At 42.3% G+C, this 25,110-nt stretch overlaps 1 protein-coding gene across 2 annotated transcripts; it reads right to left on the reverse strand.

Moving 5' to 3' along the window:
• Positions 1–103: 103 nt before the first annotated feature.
• Positions 104–12,725, reverse strand: hexb (hexosaminidase B (beta polypeptide)). Of its 2 annotated transcripts, none has more exons than XM_056241386.1 (14): positions 12,414–12,725; positions 12,123–12,271; positions 11,504–11,569; positions 10,819–10,865; positions 9,114–9,224; positions 8,570–8,671; positions 7,102–7,234; positions 6,823–7,003; positions 6,623–6,709; positions 6,336–6,408; positions 2,053–2,230; positions 1,115–1,205; positions 781–885; positions 104–408 (listed from the first exon to the last, which is right to left on the reverse strand). In XM_056241386.1, exons 1-14 carry the CDS (start codon positions 12,653–12,655, stop codon positions 345–347), a joined length of 1,629 nt encoding a protein of 542 aa, XP_056097361.1. In that variant the 5' UTR covers positions 12,656–12,725; the 3' UTR covers positions 104–344. The 2 variants fall into 2 exon arrangements, with proteins under 2 accessions (XP_056097361.1, XP_056097362.1); XM_056241387.1 differs by lacking the exon at positions 2,053–2,230 and adding an exon at positions 5,752–5,926 and having other exon boundaries at positions 12,414–12,723.
• Positions 12,726–25,110: the final 12,385 nt, after the last annotated feature.

Genomic DNA, 25,110 nt, shown 5'->3' on the forward strand with positions numbered 1-25,110 from the left:
ACAATGCAGCCATGTTTTATTTAAATATTTATTTAATTTATAAAACACTTATAACATACCTAGCTTTGGAAAGTAATTAAAAAGAAGACCTCATTTCAAAGACTTCAAATTCCATAACATTTATTCACAAGAATATTAATTACCATTTAATACAATTTAATCCTACAGCGATAATCCTGATGCACAGAAGTGTCCATTTCAAATTTATAATCAAGTTCTGTATAACTGGTTCAGTGCATACAACAGCAAATCATGGCATTGGAATGGCTAACATGGTTTGACGTTTTAAAAAGTGTTGTCCTGCGATTCCCTTTAATTGTCTACTGTGAACTGAATCCTGAAGCTCACAGGCCCTTGTACTCATGACGGCAGTGGCCGACAAATAGAGGTTCTGCAGGAATGCCTCTCCTGATTTGGGAAAAAAAGGAAAAAATCACTTTCACCAGTGAAATATACAAAAATATGCCTGTGCAAATCTTTAGAATTTACTTTGTATTGTTGTATGTTAGTGGAAATGGCTAGTAAATAAGAAATGAACTGAACCTGAAAACTGCCTTAGAAGAAATTAATGTTATATAATCACTAAAAATGAATAAAGCAATCAAGAATCTAAAAAATAAATAAAAACAAATAAATCCAAAAATAAACACAGGACTCCTAAGCATCATGATTATTACACATATTAACAATGCAAGAATAAAAAAGATAAATGGAACCATATGTTGTAGTATTAGTTGGGATTGCATGAATGAATTTGCCACTTGTCATAGTTAAACTCACTTGACCATGCGGCAGCGATGCTGGACCAGACGATTATAGGCCTTACTGACGTCCGTCACGCTTTTATCACTCCATAACCTCTCAGCAACAGCACTGGCTCTTGGCCTGCAATGGCACAACCACAAAAGTACACATATTTACATAATTCTTAATATACAAATAAATACTAGGTTTGGTTTCAGTTTTGGTACAAACTCCATAATTTAGCTTTCACTTTTGTTTTACATATTGCACCATTAATTAATCGCTTGTTTGTATATGGTTAGTCTTTGTGTTGTAACTTGTTGGTACGGTTGAGTTATATATTTTTTCTTAGTTAAGGTTGCAGTCATACCAGAGTCGAGGAGTGAGGTTGGTGGCATCTACATACTCTCCCCAGAGACAAGCTTCTCCTCCAATCACCAGCTTCTTCTGTGCATCTGTGCCTGTTGTCAAAATACCATTAAAAAAATCATAATTAAGAGTATATAGATTTTGTTTAATTGTAAGACTGTGATTAGTGCAAGACAATTCAAACAGCTCGAAGCTGTCACAAGACTTCCCTTCATGGGTGGGCAACAAATTCAATTCACTGAATGTTTTACAACACTGAAAGGATTTAAAAAAAAAAGGGTCAGACTAAGAAGCAATGAGTTTGTCCTGTTTGAGACTGAATCTTTAAGCCGTAAGACTCTATATGTGTCTATTGTATCCATATGACAAACACCAGAATACCTGGAGACAAAGAAAACCATTTAACTGGGTTGTGGCCGGATAGACAAATAACTGTCAGTCTGTACAAAGTGCCATAGTCACGTGACAAGCATGTTTGTTTGCATATCTACTAAAGGAAAACAGGTCACTGACAATGCCATTACTATAACAAAGCTTTGGACTGAAAGATCTGATACTCATTGATTTAAGGATATGTGGTGTAAATGATCGTCTAAAATCGCATGCCACCTTTGCTATTCACTGTTGCTTTTGATTCAGTGTGGCTGACCTTCAAAACCTAACCTCAGTTACGTTAAACAAGACAATTCACCAGATTGACCCATTAACAGACTCAACTCTTTTTCTTTTTTTTTTTTAAAAGAGGTAAACTCCAACATAGCTAGCATAATCATGTATTGTGTGAACAGTCATTGTTTGTTTGTTTGTTTGTTTGTTTTTGTTTTGTTTACCCCAAACCTTGAAATGTTGTTTGATTTAACAAATTAGAAACAGAACAGGTCGAATAGAAACAGAGGCCCAAATAAATCCACATAATCTTTATCTGCGAATGACACACACCAGTGAAATTTTGGGGGTCGGCTTTGTAAATGTTCACCCAGTCCTGGCCGTAGCTGATGCGGTTGAGGTACCAGGGTGTGGAGAGAAGAGCACTGAAACCAGCTGCCGTTACCTGCGCCATCTCATCTTGGTACTGCGGCCGTACTTTCCACACATGGATCTGTGTTTCGGCTTTCAGCTACATGTGTACACATACACACGCATGTACAGTATAACACACAAACGTATAACACACAAACATATTTCTCTGGACTACATGTAGTCCAGAGAAATATGCCCATTGAGTTTCATATTGTCAGATGCTCATCTTTGACTGAATCAACATGCATGCTTCCTCATTAGATCATTAGTTAATGGCATTTGAGCCTGACAACAGTAAAAGGGATATTTCACCCAAATGAAAATCCTGTCATCATTTACTTTTACTCACCCTCAGATTGTTCCAAACCTGTATGAATTCCTCTCTTCTGCTGAACATAGAATTTTTTTCCCATACTATTGAAGTCAATGGGGCCCATGAATGGTTTGGTTACCCATTTCCTTCAAAATATCTTCTTTTGTGTTCAGCAGAAGAGAGAAATTCACACAGGTTTGGAACAACTTGAGCGCGAGTAAATGATGACAGAATGTTTATTTCTATCCCTTTAAAACTGTTGTTTCATACAGTAGCATCTAATAAGATGTAGGCATGTTTTTTGCAGTGATATTGGTGTATTGATTTTAACAAGGCTGGAGCAAGGTGGAGGAGGAACTATTCAAATGTAAGGTGAGGTTTTATTTTCAGAAAGAAATTATTTTTGATCAAATAAAGGCTGCCTTTGTGAGCATTAAAAACCTCTTTCAAATACTTTTTTTTTTTTTTTATCTAACCGACCCCAAACATTTGAATGGTAGTGTATAATTGCTAGTGACACTTGCTGTAACGCATTCTTTCCAAAGCGTACGGGAAAACATGTTTGCAATGTCTTCAACAACTGAACTCAAGATGTGGCATGAGTTGATCGGGGTGCTCAAACACTAACATACATACTTAAAACTAAACAAGACAACGTACTAGTGACAAACAAAAACGAGCTATATAGAGAGAGACTGACAGAATCACAATTAAACACTACAATAACTGCGCAGAAATTACAGGAAGTTCTATATATTTAATACATGGTCGATGACAAGAGCGCATGTCCTCCATTAAAAAGGTGGTGTTTCTCAATAGAGTGGTGCAGGTATGATGTCACTTTGTAGGCCAACCAGCAGTTAGCATCACACTGGTTGCCTCGACAAAAACCCAATAGGATTTTCCCATAGGCTTTTGGATTATCGCAAAAAACGAGCTCTGTGATCAGCAAAAGTTTATGATACTTGCTTGTTTTGTCCATCAAGATAATTTTCACAAATGAACACAACTTTTATGAATTTTGAAGCCTAAATGCAGTCGTCAGAAGTAAAAAGCTAAAGGGTAGACTATAAACGAAATACACCACGGTCGCGCGATTTCAACGTCACCAGCACTAAGATTCCGACAACTCCATCATTTTTGTTAGTTTTTATCTAAAAACATTTTCCCAGACAGCTCGAGTTAGAAGAGTTTAGAAAAGCACAATTATAAGCATAACAAGGCATGATGACTTTTACAGTTTTTCTCGATTGCTTAAACACTATAACCAGGCTTTTGAACTAAAATTTCAAAACCATAATGCCATTTATCAAAAAGCACACCCATTTCACTGAACTATGAACACTATTCCCCTGTTTTGACACATTAGTCAGATTTGTTGAACTGTTACAGCAAAACTCTACACACAAATCCCTTCATTTCTCATTGCCTACACCACGTGGTCATTTAGAAAGCACTAGCATTCAATATTGTTCACTCAAGTCAGCACAGCTTCAGCTCAGTTAGCACACAATTACCCAGGTGAAAACACTAAGAGTCAAAATTGAACACACATCAGTCAGACCCTTCAATAGATAGATAAAAGGTTATACAATATTTTATAAAAGATAAAAATTGGTTTACTGAATTTTGGAACAATGGATCCACAGAGAAATTAAGCAATAGGTCGAGGAGGGAGAGGAAGAGGAGGAGGAGGGAGAGGAGGAGGGGGAGGAGGGAGAGGAGGAGGGGGAGGAGGAGGGAGAGGAGGAGGGGGAGGAGGAGGGGGAGGAGGAGGGGGAGGAGGAGGGGGAGGAGAAGGAGGAAGAGGAGGAGGAATAGGAGGAGGAAGAGGCAGAGGAGGAGGAGGAGGAGAAGGAGGAAGAAGGGCAAGGGCAAGAAGACAAGCAGTCTCGGATGAAATTCAAGCCAATTTAGTTGGCCATGTCCTTGTCCATGGTATGACTATGAGGGAGGCTGGGCAACGAGTACAGACAAACTTGAGTCGCTTCACCGTCGCCTCCATCATCAGAACCTTCAGGGAGGTGTGGTGGCAAACAAATTTCTATCACTGAATAAGAGATAAACATTTCCAATTGTCTTTGATGAGGTTTATGTTCTTGCAAGAAAAGGCCAGCAGTCGTACAGTCACACAGAGGCTGCAGAGTGTGACAGTGAAGGGAGGGCATCCTTTCTCCTTTATAGTCTTGACTCCCAGAATGTTATCTTTCTAGGCCAATGATGGTATTTCAACCATATGTGGAACATTCTTAGACTTGTTCATCATATTGTATCCTTGAGTGGAGGCATGTACCAACACTCTTTACCATTCCAATACAATTCCATATTTGAATAAGGTTTGTGTGTGCTCTTTTACTGTCATATGATGCTCACACACATCTTACGTAAGAGTAGGAGAGAGTAAAAAAAAAAAAGGGGGGGGGGGGGGGGGACATGCGCAAGCAACATGACTTACCAGTTGTGGAAATGTTGTTTTGAATTTATAGCACCAGTGTGTAAGACTATGTTGTAGTGTGTGTATTTTTGAGGGCTTGTGTGTGCTGTCTGAGGGCAAAGTTTGGTTTTTCAGCTAGAGTGAATGGTTTTGAGTGTAGAGCTTCATTTTGACCTGAAAATAGGATGTTTGGGGAATTGGGTGAGACGTTATGGATTTGTGTTTACTGTTTTGAGAATACGAGGCATAGTTTCAAGAAATGTGTTTAAGCAATCGAGAAAAACTGTAATCTCCTTGACAGCCTCTGTTGTCCTATTTAGCCACTTGTGAGCAACCGCCTTTTTCAAGACGCTCAACAGCTTTAAAAAAAATCCCGAGTGGGGTAATATTGATGTATTTTATGTCATAGAATAAAACGTGAAAGTGTCTTGACCTTGTGTTCACCACAGACCTTATTTCAGCCATTTAGCCAAAATCCCATTTAAAAAAAACCATTGACTTAGGGACGATGGAACTGGAAGTGCTAAAATGCGTTTCCGTGTTTTTGCCAACAAAATGACGTCATACCTGCACCACTCTATAGACTATCTCTACCCAGACAACATCCTCAACCCCCAAACCTATTTGTGATTTAACACCAGGCCACATTACATGGCTATTTTCAGTGCAAAAACCAGGTTAAAATTTTATTTTTAAAAGTATAGTGCTTGAAAACCTATACAAATCGTTTTAAAATATATTTCATTAAAACTCTAAAACTTAATCTGGACCAACTTTAACTTTAAATTGCAAACGATTACTATAGGATAAATCAATAGTAAACTAATGGTGCTAAAACAAACTAAATGAGACTTTGGCTGAATAAACTGACCAGGGAAACTGAGTGGCTCAACTTTGTAGTAGCGTTGCCAGTCCTGTCCATAGCTAATGTAGTCCAGGTACCAAGGGGCAGAAAGAATGGTTGTAAATCCTGCCCCAGTCACATTCTGTAGCTCCTCCTCCATCTTGTTCCCCTTCCACACTTCCACAACAGTGTCATCCTTCAGCTGGAACATGCATAAAGCACATTATGTGCCCAAATTAAAAAAAAATTCTCTGTTTGGCTGTTAAATTGTTACGAGCAAACAAATACATTTACTTGCAAGCACAGTTAAAAATGCCAATTTAGTGGCATGTTAGCAGTGGCTTGTGAAAAAGCAAGCACGCAAGTCAAGCTATTTGTGATTAAATCAAAGCCTAATCTACTTTAACCTTCTTAAAGTCATTTGAAGTTACAAGGCATTGTGGACCTACTAGAATTTGTCATTTAATAATAACAGCTTAGTCTAACTAAGCTCCCAATAAACAAGATCCCAATAAGACTGTAAAGTCTGAATATGAATTTTATGGATCTACAATACATTACTTTCTAACAGCACAAGCACATCCACACAGATAAGAAGAGATGAGCCTTACCTTCACCCCATTATCGAACACTTCTTGCCACACCATGTAACCTTTCTTGGTAGCAGCCACAATATCAAGTAACCTGATTGTCATTGATGAATAATGTAAGAATAACTTTGCCATATTGTGTTCTGATTTATACTTTAACACAATTGCTAAGGGAGACAATACATATTAAACTATAACTACAATCACATACTAATGGGGGGAAAAATAGGCAAACTATCATAACCATCTTGTTATTTATATTACAAGCCACAAATAAATGGACTTCATGACTTTACTGAAGCTCTGACCTTTGAATGTAAAAGGACTCCAGTTTGCTGTAGTCTGTGCCAAAGCCCTGCTGCTCCATAAACTTCCGAACATCAGGATTGGACTTCCTACAGGAACAAGGAGTAAAATGTAAGTATTGTGTGATATACAATATGATTATTGGCATTGGGTTCATATTCTGGAAAATGATTTGGGTAAGAAGCTCCTCTCTTTGTCGCACCAACAATTGAAGTCAACCTCGTCTCCCCCCAGGTGAATGTAGGCATCAGGGAAGACAGTGCTGATCTCTTTGAAAAACTGGGCCATGAACTCATAAGAGGAGTTTAAGATGGGGTTTACTGGCCCAAATGTTCCAGAAGGAGTAGAACCACTGTAACAGGGTGTTAGCAGATCCTTCATGCCTATGGAAAGGAGCGACAGAGAGAAAACAGTTGTTATATTATTCGGAAACTGAAACATGACTGTATAAAGCCCTAATTTATCTTGTCCACCAACTAACCATTGCCCCATGACTCTGTGTGTCCTGGGGTGTCAAACTCCGGGATGACCCGGATCCCCCTCATACGGGCAAATTCAATGACCATCTTCACGTCAGATGGAGTGTACACATGTGTGAATGGGTGATAGGCTCCCTGTCAGTCACAAAACAAATAGGGAAAACGTGATCAATACACAAAAATAAACACTTCCCCAGTCAATTTTTACAGTGGCAGTTGGATTCTACGCCCAAAGCATGTGAACTGAAGCTAATGCTTTTGATTTAAAGGAACACTCCGACTTTTTGAAACTTTAGCCTATTCACCTTATCCCCCAGAGTTAGATAAGTCCATACATACCTTTTTCATCTCCGTGCGTGCTGTAACTCTATCTGACGCACCCACCGCTAGCCTAGCTTAGCACAAAGACTGGATGTAAATGGTTGCAGCTAGCATACTAATCCAAATAAGTGACAAAATAGCGCAAACATTTTCCTATTTACATGTTGTGATTTGTATAGTCACAGAGTGTACAAAAAACGAAGTCACATGAGACACAGACATATTTTAACCGTATAAATACTGGGAACTATATTCTCTGAAGGCGAAGCACTGCTACTTGGGCGGAGTGATAACCGCAGCACCTGAGACGCGCTCTCTGCTCCTCACCACGGCTCGTCTCAGGTGCTGCGGCTATCACTCCGCCCAAGTAGCAGTGCTTCGCCTTCAGAGAATATAGTCGCCTTCAGAGAATATAGTTCCCAGTATTTATACGGTTAAAATATGTCTGTGTCTCATGTGACTTCGTTTTTTGTACACTCTGTGACTATACAAATCACAACATGTAAATAGGAAAATGTTTGCGCTATTTTGTCACTTATTTGGATTAGTATGCTAGCTGCAACCATTTACATCCAGTCTTTGTGCTAAGCTAGGCTAGCGGTGGGTGCGTCAGATAGAGTTACAGCACGCACGGAGATGAAAAAGGTATGTATGGACTTATCTAACTCTGGGGGATAAGGTGAATAGGCTAAAGTTTCAAAAAGTCGGAGTGTTCCTTTAAGGTGAAATTTCTACTCTAAAGGAAGCTGACACATCCTACGGCAGTATAATAATTTTGTTGTACATTTTTATTCCTTACCTTTCGCTTTCAATGCAGCAAAATACAAAACAAGTATATACATTTAACTATACATTTAAAAACTATTTAAAAAATGTATTTTAAAAGATGCCTTCTCTCTTTTAAGTCTTTAAATAAACCTGGAATGTTTCAGTGTACTTATAGTTTGATAAATTAACTTGTGTTCACCTATTTACATAGGTTAACCACCAACAAAGGTGATAATAGGAGTTGGAGCCACACTTTTATGATTCTAGCGTGGTAATCCACTAACAACCTGTATGAATTAAATCTACAATATATTTTGTGCCCTGAGGCAGTCAAGCTTGAATCCAAAACAGGTCATGTGTGTGTGTGCATCACATACTCACCTTCTGACTTAACTCAGGGAATGTGCGGCTCATATAAGGAAATGACTGATCGTCCACAATGTGCCAGTGGAATACGTTAAACTTGTTCATCGCCATAGCTTCCTGTGAAAATTAGATGTCTCTTTACTGAACACTGTGGAATAAGAATCATTTCAAAACCTGGGAAGGTCATTGCACCAATGTCCATTGATAGGAACCTTTAATTCTAGATCAAATTACAAAGCTACGGTACGGACAAACAAATTCTCACCACTGTGCGCTGGCCACAATTTTTTCTAGACAAACCTTGTATTGAGCGTCATCTTGTCTTGCGATTACTGTCACGTGTGAACGTGAAGAACCTGACTTTGCAGTCTTACAAATAAAATAACATCCATGAGCTATTTAGCTGACACGTCTTCTAATGAGGAAACTACATTAATGAAAAAATGCTGTCACCAATTAATCACAGCCAATTTTGCTGGTAAAAAAGAAAATGCCCCTCTAGACCCATGTATGTTTTTATGTCAAGCCTGTGATTATAAAGAAAATAATTTCAGCTCACCAAATTGGCCAAAATGACTTTGAGTGGCAGGAAGTGGCGAGACGAGTCCAGGAGGATCCCTCGATGGGCAAACCGTGGGAAATCTGAGATTACTGTCTTATTGATGTTGTTCTGTTGAGAAGACAAAAACATGCTTTGATTTGAGAAGAACTTAGACGGATCAATAGTTGACATTAATTCATATATAAAGCCTTAAAGGGGTCATATAATGGTACATGCACTTTTACAAGTTGATTGTACTGAAATGTGTGTTGGCAGTGCCTGTACACAACCATCGTATAATGATAAAAATCCATCCAGTGTTTTTGTTTTAATCTCCTTATATGTTTTCCCCTGCCTCAAATTGAGCCGTTCGACCATGTGACGTCACACAGTCGGACGCCCCTCCCACGATTGTTGATTGACAGCAGTGTTTCAACACAGACCCCCCCTGAGCGAGCTGTCATCATAGTCCGCCATTGTTGATACGCTGGAGCAGAATGGCGTCTAAGCGATTGTGGTGTTCTGTTCTTGGGTGTAATAACGAACACAGCAGTCATTTTGATGCTCCTAAATCTGAACCGCTGAAGACACAGAGGCTGAGTTTTGTTTTCGAAGGGAATATTCCCCACGATCAACGTCAATGCGTTCATGTTTGCGCAAATAATTTCTCACCCGAGGGTCAGTATAAAGCTGGTTTTGCTAAGAAGCTGCTCCTGAAAAAAGAATCGGTACCAACTATTTATGTTCCCTCTGCACCTCCAGAAGAAGTAAGTGTAAAGTTGTATTAACCTTTATATTAATCTTTGCAAAGCGCGAAAAAAAGTTTTTCATGACCATTAGTTGTAACGTCAATCTGTCAATGAACTAACGTATACATCTGTAAACACATAACGTTCGTATCTCACTACTCTACCCTGCCAGTACATACAAAAATAGATCAAAGTGACATTATGTTAACCAACCATTAGAAACTATGCACGATCGCTTCAGTGTTTTGTCTCAGCCCACCCAGTTACATCCGGTGCTGCGTCACAAGCCGTTTTTGCATTAAGTGGAGATAATGGCAAATTACAGGGGGTGAGCCCTTGTTTGAGGGTGAGTAATCGCTCATATCATGCGAAATACAACTAGCGAATCAGTTTCTAAAATTGTTGTCTCGTTTCTGAGAAAATGAATTTTATTAAAGTTTGGTCGCTAGTACACTTACTTCGCTATAGAACGCGCTATGCGGAGGTAAAGACACTGGCTGAGATTCTACCGGAAATACGTCAGCAGCGTTCGTGCATAGAGCCTATTGTCGAACTTCTTTGCGGCCGTCATCTTATTCCGGGTCCGACTCCGGTACAAACTGATACAGTTGCACAGATGTGTCCTCAGAGACACCCGCTGCCATTCTTTCTCCAAAATATACCCTCAACTGTTGTCAAGGCAACACTCCACGTGCGTTGTGTCAAAACGCCCGCAGAGCAGAGGGGCGGGGTGAGCGAAGCTCATTATCATTTAAAGGCATATGCACTGAAACGGCGTGCTGAAAATAGAGCTGTTTTTGACCAGGTAAAATTTGTGTTTTCTTAAAATACTAATGAGAATTTTTAATAAAAGTATATTACAAAGTTTTCATTTAGACCCTAAACATTCATATTAACTTGTACAAAAATGGCATTATATGACCTCTTTAATCAAGTACAAGAATGCAGCAAATAAGGGTTTGCTTTGAACTTACAACTCCATAGTCATCCTCATAGACCAACTGGCTGAATGTTTCCAGTCCTTACAACAACAAGCATATGGAAGTTACACATTGAGGAAACCACACATGATGATAAAACATCTTATATGGACAGGATATGAAGACTGCAGTCTCTTCTTCTCATCATTTATTATGTTGGGATCGCATAGAATTGGCCTGCTATCTTAAAGTATATGGGGTTGTTAAACGAGATAAGCTGTGCCTGTGACCTATTTTAAATTGTCCCTGTCCTACGCATCAAGAAAATACTTTAAAGTTTGTCTGTGTTTGTTAGAGGAGTTTGTAAAATGTACACTACCATTCAAATGTTCAAAAGATTTTCTTTTTGTTTTTGAATCAAAAACATCTCTTATGTTCAAAATGGCTGCATTTATTTGATTAAAAAAAAAAGTAAAAAACAATGACAATTTAACTGGTTTCTATTGCAATATATTGTAAATTTCATTCCTGAAATGGAAAGCTGAATTTTCAGCATTCATTACTCCAGTCTAACTTGATCCTGAAATCATTCGAACAAGCTGATTTGGTGCTCAATAAACATTTCTTATTATTATCAATGTTGAAAACAGTTTTGCTGCTCAATATTTTTGTGGAATATTTTGTCGGGTTCACTGATAAATAGAAAGTTAAAAGAACACCATTGTGGAGTTTTGCTTACCTCGCAAAGCTCCCCATACATTAGCAGCTTTCAGTACAGCAGAGGGTTCATCAACTGACAGCTCATCTACACAAAGAGAGCAAAATTTTACAGTTACAAGGACAACCAAAACATTCCCTGGCTCACGCCCAGCCCAGGCCCAGCCCACACAGGTTGATCACAACACATCTGATTGAAGTAACAATAAGTGATTGACTTTGATGCAGTTTAACACTTTATTTTAATGTGTCTTTGTTACACTGTAATTATACATTTAAGTACTAAGTAATATTAAGTAACTACTTGTATATTAAGTACTTGTTATAGGATTAGGCTTTGGTTTATGGTTAGTTACTTGGATGTAACTGTGCATAATTTACAGTTATTATAGTAACTATGTAACAATGACACAAAAACAAAGTGTTTCTTTTTGGTAACATATTAAAAAGAAAAACGTAACAAAATACTTTGCATTGGTCAAATGTTAATACATCTAAAAAGACCTCGTCGCGTTAATACATTAACCAGATTACAACTCCGACAAACAGGTGTCTATTATTGGATTTTCCCATCTTCTACTGGATTAGAGAGCATTGAGGTTATGTTTTGGATCACAGAGGCGGAAGGGAGAAGAGCTCACATGACTCGTCGGTTTGCAGACTCGGGTAACCGTCGCACTCCGGATCAGCTGCTGTGATCCATACCTTAAGCTCCACAAGATCGGAATCAAACGCTTTCTTTCGGCTCTTCTCGTGCTTCTTCAGTTCGCCAAACATGTATTCAAAATATCTGTAAGGCAAATGGTCAATTCATGAACCCAAATCGATTGCTTACTGTATGTTTGACGTGGTGTACTTCCTGTTAAAACTCAACATTAGCGTCTTTCATAACACAATGTCAGCATAAATATAAATGAGATATGTTACAGTACCTGCGAAATGCATTATCCAGTAGACTGCAGCTCGGTCCGGCGGAGGAGTCTTTCGCGTGGACGATCTGAAATCTGGCGGGGCTGAGTTTAAAAGCGACAGCGGACGACTGGAATTTCTGCGGTAGCGGCCAGAGAGAGATTTCATCCAGCTCTTTCTGTTTTCCAACAAAGTCGCCGAAGAGCCACCCGTGGCAGACGGATACCCCTAAAACCAGCGGCGCAAATTTGAGCAGAAAGTGCATGGCTGTTTGTTGAACGCTGTACGGTCAGCTGACTTATTCTGCTTCCAGTCTGAGGCTCTGAGCTCAACCAGGCTCAACTGACGAGTTTGTGTGGATGTTGTAGTAGGGGCGGTGTTTACCTCAACTAACTCAAATCATGGGACCTAATTCGCCACACCTCCCTCGGTCTTTAAAGAACTGCACATAACCAGATCACTTCTTTTATCTCTGCATTTGTACAGAGCAAAATACTTGTAGCAAACCTGTAAAGTGAAACATGAATGAAAGAGAACACGTGACCGACAGAAAGGAAATGAATAATATTAGCAAATCGTATGATTAACAGAGGTCAGACAGCATCATGATTCTTCAAACATTTCACTTAATAAAAATAATTATTACAATTGAAAGGCTATTGGGTCATTCCTAGTATGCGGTGACATTTTGGCTTCATAAGTGTTGGGAAAAAAGGACATGATTTTCATGTTTTTAGCATTTTACCAGTGACATGTTTAACTATAAGGAATACATATTGGTCAAGCTCAGGGACTCTTTAATAATAATTATGGGTAGATTGTTCAGACACTGTCCATGGAAATATTCCACCCTGTTAGGGACATGTAGGCTACGTAGTCATCACAACATGTTAATAATGTAAATGTTAAACATAATGAGCTTTTCTTGGATAGTATGCCTTATGCCATCTTAGATTTTTTTTTCTTCTTGAAACAAGCAAAACAATTTTTGATGAATAGAATATGTTTCACATTCCACCCTGTTAGGTTTATAGACCTAACAGGGTGGAAAATTCTGAGCTAAGTTAGCCATAGCTCTTTGAGTGATCAACATTTAGCTAGCTAACCTTCTACAGATGAACAGAACTATGTCAGATTTGTTTTTACATTTTTTTGATATGACAAACATTCTCCATAACATAGCCTAACGGGGTGGAACTTTAAGGGTGGGACAAGCAGGATAACATTTAAAAAAAAAAAAAAAAAAGTTAGGAGTGAGAGTTGAAGCTTACCTCAGTTTGTACAGTTGAATTCCAGCAGGTAAAAGAAATTAAGTCACTTCTTGAAAATGGTCTCAATGAAATTGCAGTCGGATATGGAAGGCAAAAAAGTACATACTAATAGGGTGGAAGATGACTTCAGGGACGCAGTAATTGAAGAAAATTTTAAGAAAAAGACCTATATTTTCACATGATTTATATGTATGATTAGAGGCAATTTAGCCTAGTCTATAACACAATTTAAAAATATTTTGAGGTTTTTGTCATTTCATGGTTTATATTTCTTGCAGAAGTAGTTGATTACTGTGCACTGAGGACATGATATAATTTAATGCAAACATCAATTAAAATTGTGTAAAATACAAAATAGTTTTTTTAATGTCTATTATCTCTGTTTAAATGGTAAAGAATACTTAAATCTACAATTTAAGCCATTTATTATAAATATGTGACTCATTTTAGAGAAAATATGAGTAAATAAATCATTGGGACAGGAAAGTCACCGCATACCAGGAATGACCCTATTAGCAAAAGCTATATTCCACGAATATACGCAATTATAATGTAAGATAATAATAGTAGCCTACACGATGCTGTAATCTATAAGAAAGATATAGATATAATAGTGTAACAACCACACGGACTGGAGGGCTCAGATAATAAGTACACCAGAATGACAGTTATCACACAATTCTTTATTAAGGGTTAAAACACAGCACAATCTCATAAAATGTTACCGCCCTTAATCAGCTTGTAGAATCCCACGTAGTAGATGAGCTCACGTCAGCAGGGAAGATACCCCTTTGTCAGCAAAAGCACTCAAAATACTCAGTCCGTCAGCGGGGGAAAATACCCTTTGTCAGCAAAGGCACTCGAAACACTCAGTCCATCAGTGGGGAAAATACCCTTTGTCGAATAGTCGACTCAGTCCATCAGGTGCAGCATAATCTCTCTGCTCGATTCCAGGGTTCTTAGGGCTCTTGCCACTTTTATTTGCGCCGATCAGGAGCTCCCCTAACTTACTATCTAACACATTTACTCCCCACATCACATATGGCAGGAGTATGTCCCAATTCTGCTGGTTACCATCCACAAAGCCAGCATGGAAAGTAAAGTCAGATTAAACCGCTCCACCATTCCATTCGATTGTGGATGATAAGCAGTCTGTAACGGGGTTCGTTGTTATGGGAACCGGTGAACGTTCAACAAGTTTAATAAAATAAATCCACAAATACAAAAATTAAAGTAAGAAACATACAAAACAGAAACAAAACACAACATAAAATCAGGCCTGTTCCTCTCTCGATCTCCACTGTCGTCGCTCCTCCTTTTATGCTTCCGCTCCTCCGTGAGAGATGCGAGACCGGTGCGTCGCGCAAGTGTCGCTCATCAGTAATCACGCCACCGGCCTCGCGCCGTCCTCCCATGGCCCTCGGCCTCGTCCTGCTTGCCACACAGTCGTTCTGGTTTTATTCATCTGCAGCAACCTACACAACTCTGTAAATAGCGCAGATTCAAAGTTGCGACCTTGATCAGAGTGAATACTGCGTGGGACCCCAAATCTGCACACCCACTCCTGCACAAGAACCTTGGCTATAGACGTTGCTTGCTGGTTTGGAATAGCGAACGCTTCGGTCCACTTCGAGAAATAATCCCGATCACCTGAATATACTTATTTTTCTCCCAAATTAAGGGGAGAGGGCCCAAGATATCTACTGCTATGTTCAAAAGGCAGAGACACAACAGAAGGCTGTAAAGGGGCACGAACATTTAGCTTAGATTTACGAGAGGCACATTCCGTACATTCCCTACAACACTTTTTCACATCCTCATACCACCCGGGCCAAAAAAACCTGTCTTTCACTTTCGCCTGCAATTTTTGTACACCTAGGTGTCCACCTGTTGCAGAATTATGCAACATTTTCAACACATTTGGGACCATGACCTTTGGAAGTACCACCTGAATCTTTAACACTGCATCAGTATTAAGGGGCGGCTTACGCACTAACCGACCTCGCTCAAACTCCAATTGGTCCCACACGGGCAAAACATCCCCTCACTTCCGCCCTTGTCTATGCCTCCGCACGCCCCTCCTCCCTCCGCAACCACAGCTGTGCTACAATCTGTAAGACAGCATCCCTCTTCTGTGACCCCACCAACTCATCCTCCATCTCCATCCCCTCAGAAGGAGCCGCTGCACAAACAACGCAAACAGAAGCACTGACATCCAGCTGTGGATCTAACGAATCCTCCCGTTTGGCACCAAATGATGGCAATCGTGAAAGCGCATTCCGCATTAACATGCTTTTTCCCGGGGCGGTGCACAATTTTATATTGAAAACTGGCCAACTGTTCAACCCATTTAGCCAGCTGTCCCTCCAGCCCCTGAAAGTTATGAAGCCACCTTAAAGAGCTATGGTCTGTACGCAACATAAATTCTTTCCCGTGCAAATAATGTTTAAAGTATTTAGTAAATACAACCAAACCAAGCAGTTCCTTTTTCGTGGTGGCATACTTGCGCTCCTGTTTTGTTAAAGCTTGACTCGCATATGCCACAACCCGCTCCAAGCCATTCTCCACCTGTGACAAAACTGCACCGATGCCCACATCACTCGCATCAGTGTCTAGAATGAACGGCTTGTGCGGGTCAGTATGCAAGGACTGGAGTTGTCACAAGAACTGTTTTGAGCTGTACAAACGCCCGCTGGCACTCATCATCCCACTTAAACTTCCGACCTTTCTCTGTGGGACGGTGTAATGACCGCGCAATTTTGGTGAACCCCTTAATAAACCTCCAGTAATAAGATGCTAAACCCACAAAACTTCGCACCTCAGACTGATTCCTCGGTACAGGCCATTGCCTTACTGCATTTATTTTAGCTGGATCCGCTCGCACGCCATCCGCCGATATAACGTGCCCCAAATAATGAACCTGAGTGGCAAACAATGCACATTTATAAATCTAAATCTTAATCATCTAAATAAACAAGGCAAATGGTCCACTGCAAATCCACCAAAACCAAATCCATATGGCGTTAGAATGTGCTAGGTGCATTGCATAATCCGAAACTCAAAACATTAAATTCAAACAGCCCTTGCCCGTGTTATAAAAGCGGTCTTATGTTTATCCTTGGGGTCCATCTTGACCTGCCCCGTTTACCTGCAAATCCTTGATATGCTCAGTCACTTCAGCTTGTAAATGAAGGGGAACACGATGCAGAGGTAATTTAATAGGCTGGGCATCCCTGGTCTCGATCTGCGTTATTACTTGTGTCCTCCCCAAATCTGTATCATTTATACTAAAAACCGACATATTCTTGCACAATAACTCGCGCACCGTGCATTTCAGCATCCCCAAAACCCTTTTCATTTAGATTTAGCCCATCTATAAGTGTGTCAACAGAGAACGTTGCACCCATAGCGAGGCCATCTCCCTCCTCCACCACAATGTCACAAAGTAACGTACCCACTTTCATCCCACGCTTTAAAATATGGGTGTCATCAGTAACATTAATTACACGAACGGGCAGAAGACCCGGCTCAACTCTACACACTACTTAACTAAAAATGTCGCAATGGGTACCAAGAGAGGCAGACGGCTCTAACATGCCCTGCAAACTTTTGTCAGACACCCCTTCCACCGCCCCTGTAATTAAAACCTCACTACAAGGTGGGACAGTTGTATCGACATGTACCATCACATCACAGGATTGCCATTATTAGTGGCAGACAAAAGAGGAATTTGTTTTCCCATTAGCCGGCAGTTCTTTTGATCAAGATTAATAACAGCGCTGAATTTTAACAAAAAGTCAGAGCCCAGCAGAATTTCTTGAGGCTCCAACTCCGCCACAAGAAACTCTGCAATAACAGCCAGGGAATCAAATTGGCAAACAGTTTGCCAGCATCCCAAAATCGGCATGCGTCCCCCGTTAGCCACTCTAACCACGCCATCATGAGGTTCGAGCCGAGCCCAATCCCCCATTCGTAATAGTAAGCAACCTCTGTTTCGGTATTATTGAAACTTTAGCGCCTGTGTCGACTAAAAGTTTAACATCACACCCACCTAATTGAGCAGCAAGATAAATCCCAGGGTTGCCTTGAAACGATGAGGCCAACTGGTAAAAACATTCTTGAGGTGGGGCAGGCATTTGGCCTATTGTGCATGCCCCCTCCAGTTTCCCTGCAACCGCATTCCCAACAACCACCCACTAAAGATTGCATCTGCCTATTCCCAACTCCAGAGCGCTACCAAATTCACGCAACACTTCAGCATTCATCATTCGCTTGCGCGACGAGAAACTAACCCGATTTTATTTTGCGGTTTCACATGGTTCAAAACATTTACCCAAAGCATCTTTCACAAAAACATAACTGCGCTTGGCCTCCAACGGAAGGCCACTATTATCTTGAGCGCCCCCCTATAATAAAAGTGCCATCAATTTCAGTTTCATTCCATCTTTTCAATTATTCACCACAGCTGCCATCTCAAACTGCTCTTTCCAATCTGACCATTGCCGACCCGTGCCAGTAAAGGTCTCCGACATAAATACCGGTGTTACGGTTTAACTGGTGTCCGTGTTAACTGGTGACTTCTTGCGCTTAACCCCAGCTGTAAAACGATCGGCCGCAGATTCGTCAATTCCTCAAACATGTGCAGCAACATGCCCGCGTTATAATTAAACGTTCCCACTACGTGATGTTGGTATGGTTGTAAAAAAAAAAAGTAATAATAACTTAACAGCAAAAGTACGTTTAATAAAAAAAGGTCTGAAAATCCTCGAAATTTCGGGATTCAAACTCGTCCAACAAAAACACCATGATATGCCATCATTGCAACTCTTCACGGTGTCCCTGGGTACAAGTAACGTGAGTTAAGTAATCAGATTACTTTTTTAAGTAAGTAGGTTAGTAAAGTAACATTTCTTTGAAATTTACAACAAAATATCTGTTACTTTTTCAAACAAGTAACGCAAGTTACTTTTTTTTTCTGATTCATTGACTGACAGCTCTCCTGTCCAAATCGGGAGTATGTGCAGAGGTGTTGTGCGCTGTGTGAACATGATGGTTATTGTAGTTAGACTAAATGTGAGCAGCATTTACTCAACTCACTTGCACAAAAACAGATTCAGTTTTAATAAAAACAGTAAAATGCAAACTCAGAATATTACACAAACATATAATTAAATATGTTAAATAACACAAATACATGTAGCCTATTGTCACGGTTCATGAATCCACTGTCTCATTCTGCTGTTTTGTGTGTGTATGCGTGTCTGTGTGGGCGTGGTTTTCCAATCCCATTGATTGTCTGTGCCAGCTGCTGTTCATCACCGTTCCCTTTATATGTCAGTAAGATCCTTCTCATGTTGTCAGATCGTTGTGGCTTCCCCGGTGTCGTGTCCTGTTCCGTGTGGCTCTCTCCTTCTCATCGTGTGTATCTTCTTCGTTGTCTTCGCCTTTTGGATTGTTTATTGTTCCTGGTTCCTGAGCACGCTGATCTTCACCACCACTCACCGGATTGCCCATCAACGTCCCTGTGTCACTTCTCCACCTGAGTGTTTGTTCCCGGACCTGTGTTCTGTGTTAGACCTGACCATCTTTAATAAACATCTTTTTACTTGCAATTGTATCCGAACTGTTTCATCACAGAACGATCTGACCAGCCATGGATGCAGCAAGTGCGGCCAGTCTGAGTGATTTCCTCGCGCACAGCACCACAAGGATGGATCAACAGGGAGAGGAGATCGCGAACACAGGTCGCGCGGTTCAAGCACTCGTGACACAGGTGTCCGAGCTCACCCAACGTCTACAACATCTACATGTTTCCGCTGCGCCGCCCACACCGCCGATTCAGCCCCCCCCCGCCGCCACAAGAGAATCTGCCTGAGCCTCGTCTGCCCACGCCTGAGAGCTATTCAGGTGAGCCTGAGTACTGCCGTGCTTTTCTCACAAGATGTTCTATGCACTTTGCATTGCAGCCACGGACCTTTGCCAACGAACAGTCCAAAGTGGCGTTCGTTTTAACTCTACTATCGGGGAAGGCGGCTCTCTGGGGAACGGCGGTGTGGGAGAACCAGGACATCTGCTGCGCCTCGTTCCAGGCACTCTCCGAGGAGATAAGAAGAGTGTTCGATCGGGCGGTGGCGGGTAAGGAGGCAGCCAGATTACTCGCCGATCTACGCCAAGGTGATGGCTCGGTGTCGGATTACTCCATTCAATTCCGCACCCTGGCTGCAGAGTGCCATTGGAACGAGGAGGCGCAGTGGGACATGTTCCTGCATGGGCTGGCTGACCGCGTCCAGAAAGAGATTTATATCCTGGACCTGCCTAGATCTCTTAATGGTCTAGTGGAGCTGGCGCTGAGGGTCGATTCACGTTTGAATCGCTCGGCGAATCGGGTACGTTCGAGTCCAACCATGGAGGTTCCACGAACCAGCGAGCGGGGCGCGGTCAGCCCAGTTTACGACCATGAGCCCATGCAGGTAGGGAGAGCTCGGCTTTCCCGGGAGGAGAGGGAAAGGCGGAGGTCCCAAGGACTCTGCCTGTACTGCGGCAAGGCTGGCCATTTCCTCTACTCGTGTCCAGTAAAAGAGCAAGCCCGGTAGTAAGTATGAGGCTACTATCGGGTGGGATCTCCGCCGAGAAGTCCTCATCACCATCATCAACCCTCCTCCCGGTAAGACTGAGATGGGCAACCTCAACGCACGCCACTCAAGCACTATTGGATTCGGGAGCAGAGGGTAATTTTATGGATTTCAGTTTTGCATCCAAGCTCCAGATTCCAATCACTTCTCTCACGCACCGCATATCTGTCAACGCACTTAACGGACAAGAACTTCCTAGGATCTCTCACTCTACTGAAACCATCACACTCATCACGTCGGGCAATCACACGGAAAATATCTCATTTCTTCTCATGGACTCACCGTTAGCACCAGTAGTTCTGGGACATCCTTGGCTCACCAAGCATAACCCACGTATCGACTGGCACAACAATTCCATTACCTCCTGGAGTAACCACTGTCATGAGTCATGTCTCTTGTCTGCCTGTTCATCTGTGTCTGGTTCTGTGTTTCAGAAGGAGGCAGTGGATTTGTCTAACGTGCCCGCAGAGTACCTCGACCTGAAGGAAGTGTTCAGTAAGTCTCGTGCTGCTTCTCTTCCTCCGCATCGTCCCTATGACTGTGCTATAGATTTATTACCAGGTAAGTCTCCGTCTAAGGGCAAACTTTACTCTCTTTCTGTTCCTGAGAGGGAGGCCATGGAGAAATATATTTCTGATTCTCTAGCCTCTGGGTTCATCCAACCTTCCTCTTCTCCTGCGGGGGCGGGGTTCTATTTTGTTGGAAAGAAGGATGGTTCTCTGCGACCTTGCATTGATTACCGAGAGCTGAACAACATCACGGTAAAGAATACTTATCCTTTGCCGTTGATGTCTTCAGCTTTCGAGAGGTTGCAGGGAGAGTCCATTTTCACAAAATTGGACTTACGGAACGCTTATCATTTGGTTCGCCTCAGGAAGGGGGATGAATGGAAAACCGCTTTTAATACCCCTAGGGGGCATTTTGAATATTTGGTCATGCCTTTCGGGCTGTCCAACTCCCCAGCGGTTTTCCAAGCACTCGTTAATGACGTGTTGAGAGACATGGTCGATCAGTTCATATATGTTTACCTGGATGACATATTGATTTTTTCTTCGTCTCTCCAGGAACACGTTCAACATGTCAGACGAGTGCTTCAGAGATTGTTAGAGAATGGGCTTTTTGTCAAGGCGGAGAAATGCGACTTTCATGCACAGTCTGTTTCTTTCCTAGGGTACATCGTCTCCTCTGAAGGGAATGCGCATGGATCCTGACAAGGTTAAGGCTGTGATGGATTGGCCAAGTCCAGATTCCCGTAAGGCCCTACAGCGGTTTCTGGGGTTCGCCAATTTCTATCGCCGTTTCATTCGCAATTTCAGCCAACTAGCCGCACCTCTGACCGCCTTGACCTCCCCCAGAACTGCGTTCAGGTGGTCCGATACTGCGGAAGCAGTATTCACCAAACTCAAGAGTCGTTTTATTTCGGCTCCCATTCTTGTCACCCCTGATCCCACACGTCAGTTCGTGGTGGAGGTCGACGCGTCAGAGGTGGGGGTAGGCGCAGTTCTTTCCCAACGCGTTTCCTCAGACGACAAGATGCATCCCTGCGCGTTTTTTTCCCATCGCTTGTCGCCTGCCGAACGTAATTATGACATTGGTAACAGAGAGTTGTTGGCGGTCAAATTAGCGTTGGAAGAATGGCGACATTGGTTAGAAGGGTCAGGGGTACCTTTTATCGTTTGGACCGACCATAAGAACCTTGAATATATTAGATCTGCTAAAAGACTCAACTCCAGGCAGGCTCGGTGGGCACTTTTTTTCGGACGTTTTGATTTTGTTCTCTCGTACCGCCCGGGTTCCAAGAACATCAAACCCGATGCCTTATCTCGTATTTTTGATCCATCCGAACGCCCGGTTACTCCCGAGTGTATTTTACCTGAGAAAGTAGTTATCTCCGCACTCACATGGGAGGTCGAGTCGAAGGTCAAGACAGCCTTAGAAGGGGTAACGCCTCCGCCCGGTTGCCCACCGAGTCGTTTGTTTGTTCCGGAGGGGTTACGGTCCGACGTTATTCGGTGGGGTCATTGTTCCAACGTGGCTTGTCATCCAGGAGTAAGTCGTACCAGCGGTTTGGTCAAGCAACGATTCTGGTGGCCATTAATGACCCGTGATATTCGCGATTTTGTTTTAGCTTGCTCGGTTTGTGCCACTTGCAAGACGTCTAACCGACCTCCTGATGGGTTACTCCGACCGCTGCCTGTCCCTTCGAGACCCTGGTCCCACATCGCGCTAGATTTTGTCACCGCCCTCCCGCCCTCTAATGGCATGACGGTTGTTTTGACCGTAGTGGACCGTTTCTCGAAGGCGGCACATTTCATTCCCTTGCCCAAATTACCTTCAGCCAAGGAGACAGCGGTCACAGTCGTTGATCACGTCTTTCGGTTACATGGCCTCCCGAAAGACGTGGTCTCTGACAGGGGTTCCCAATTCGTGTCCAAATTTTGGCGGGAGTTTTGTAAGTTATTGGGGGCCACGGTCAGTCTGTCTTCGGGTTATCATCCCCAGAGCAATGGTCAATCCGAGCGAGCTAACCATGATTTGGAGAGAATGTTACGGTGTTTGGTAGCCAAGAATCCTTCGTCCTGGAGCCAGCAACTTTCTATGGTTGAGTACGCACATAACTCGTTGCCAGTGTCATCAACGGGCCTCTCTCCGTTTAAGTGTAGTTTAGGTTACCAGCCACCAATATTTCCCAGTCTGGAATCCGAAGTCGCGGTCCCCTCCGCCCACGCCTTCGTCCAGAGGTGCCGCCGCACTTGGACCAGAGCCCGGGAGACTCTGCTCCAGGTGGGGGGGCGCATGAAGGCCAAGGCCGATCGCCACCGGTCAAAGCCTCCCGTATACGTCGTGGGTCAAAAAGTGTGGCTTTCTACCAAGAACATTCCGCTCCGTGCCGTTTCTAATAAGTTAGCTCCTAAATTTATTGGCCCGTTCCCTGTCACCAAGATCATTAGTCCGGTGGCAGTCCGACTCAAACTTCCTCCGGCGTACAGGAGAATTTGTCCCGCCTTTCATGTCTCTAAAATCAAGCCCGTGTTTTATTCTCCTATTAACCCGCAAGTCCCAGTTCCCCCCCCCCCCCCCCCCCCCCGCCGCGACTCGTAGATGGGGAACCTACATATTCGGTACATCGTATTCTGGACTCGAGGCGAAGGGGACGCGGATTTCAGTACTTGGTGGACTGGGAAGGTTACGGTCCGGAGGAGAGAAGTTGGGTGCCTGCTAGAGACATTTTGGATCACTCCCTTATCGATGATTACAATCGACAGGTAAGTGTGGCTGGGAACGTCAGGAGGCGTTCCTAGGGGAGGGGGTACTGTCACGGTTCATGAATCCACTGTCTCATTCTGCTGTTTTGTGTGTGTATGCGTGTCTGTGTGGGCGTGGTTTTCCAATCCCATTGATTGTCTGTGCCAGCTGCTGTTCATCACCGTTCCCTTTATATGTCAGTAAGATCCTTCTCATGTTGTCAGATCGTTGTGGCTTCCCCGGTGTCGTGTCCTGTTCCGTGTGGCTCTCTCCTTCTCATCGTGTGTATCTTCTTCGTTGTCTTCGCCTTTTGGATTGTTTATTGTTCCTGGTTCCTGAGCACGCTGATCTTCACCACCACTCACCGGATTGCCCATCAACGTCCCTGTGTCACTTCTCCACCTGAGTGTTTGTTCCCGGACCTGTGTTCTGTGTTAGACCTGACCATCTTTAATAAACATCTTTTTACTTGCAATTGTATCCGAACTGTTTCATCACACCTATTTAATCTCACTTTATTAACCAATGTCTTTGCTCCTGAATTGTCGATGATCCAATTCAGCCATACAAATAAGCAAAAATGACTTTAGATAAACCACATTTGTGTTTAATTTTTTTTTCTCCCTGTTACTGAAGTAAGAGTAACTTTCTTCCCTTGCGTCCTTTTCTCCTGCAATCAGAATGGCAGCACAGCTGAAAGGTTTGTTTGAGCTGCATCCCTCTACTGTACAGGCGTGAATTTGCATTTCCTTAAACCTGAGGCTTATTCATTTAACTTTTGGTGTGAAAGGGCCTTTACATGTGCCAAAAATATAACTTTTTTTGTAATTAAAAAACAAACAAGCAAGCCCAGGTAAGAAAGTAACGCAAGTAGTTCCTTTTTTAAGGAGTAACGCAATATTGTAACGGATAAAGGTCCACGGGGGCTTTAGTCTACCACACTACTGTAAGACCCAAGACCAATCTTGGAAATGTTCATTCAAAATGTAGACATTTAAATCACCTACATATGGCAAGAGCGTTTACAGGTATGATGCAGACAACGCAAGTGCGCCTTTTGTTCAGCAGGGGGCGACATTGTTCCGTAAATGAAATTTAATAATATCTCTGAAGCAGACAGTCAATGCTCTGAGTCTGAGTCTGAACCTTCTAACCAACGTGTGCATGGTAGTGCATCTCTAACTATTGAGGAACAAAGTTTAGGCTGAACTCCTTGTGCAGTTTAGACTAGATGATTGAACAATAACGCCTTTCACTTGAAAACACAGCATTTCCACTTAAGTTGCTATTAATTTGGATAACTTTCACCTTATGCAGCACGTCTTAAATGGACGCTTTATGACTGTTTGTTACGAAATGTATAGTATTAATTCGTGCAATGATTTTGAACACTTTCATACACACAACCCCCCTGGTGATATGCAGCCTACTAAAATTCCTTAATTATTATATTAATGCACCAACAATCTCTTTATCTCGGCCAGTTTAGCAGTCTATCTCCTCCCACATTCTCCTAAAGAGCAGTAGCGCTCCGCCTCTCTTTCTTCCTCCTCTAAAAGCTCACACCCCGT

The sequence above is a fragment of the Rhinichthys klamathensis genome, unplaced genomic scaffold (assembly GCF_029890125.1).
Source record: "Rhinichthys klamathensis goyatoka isolate OS25496 unplaced genomic scaffold, OSU_Roscu_1.1 h1tg000639l_1, whole genome shotgun sequence".
Taxonomy (NCBI): domain Eukaryota; kingdom Metazoa; phylum Chordata; class Actinopteri; order Cypriniformes; family Leuciscidae; genus Rhinichthys; species Rhinichthys klamathensis.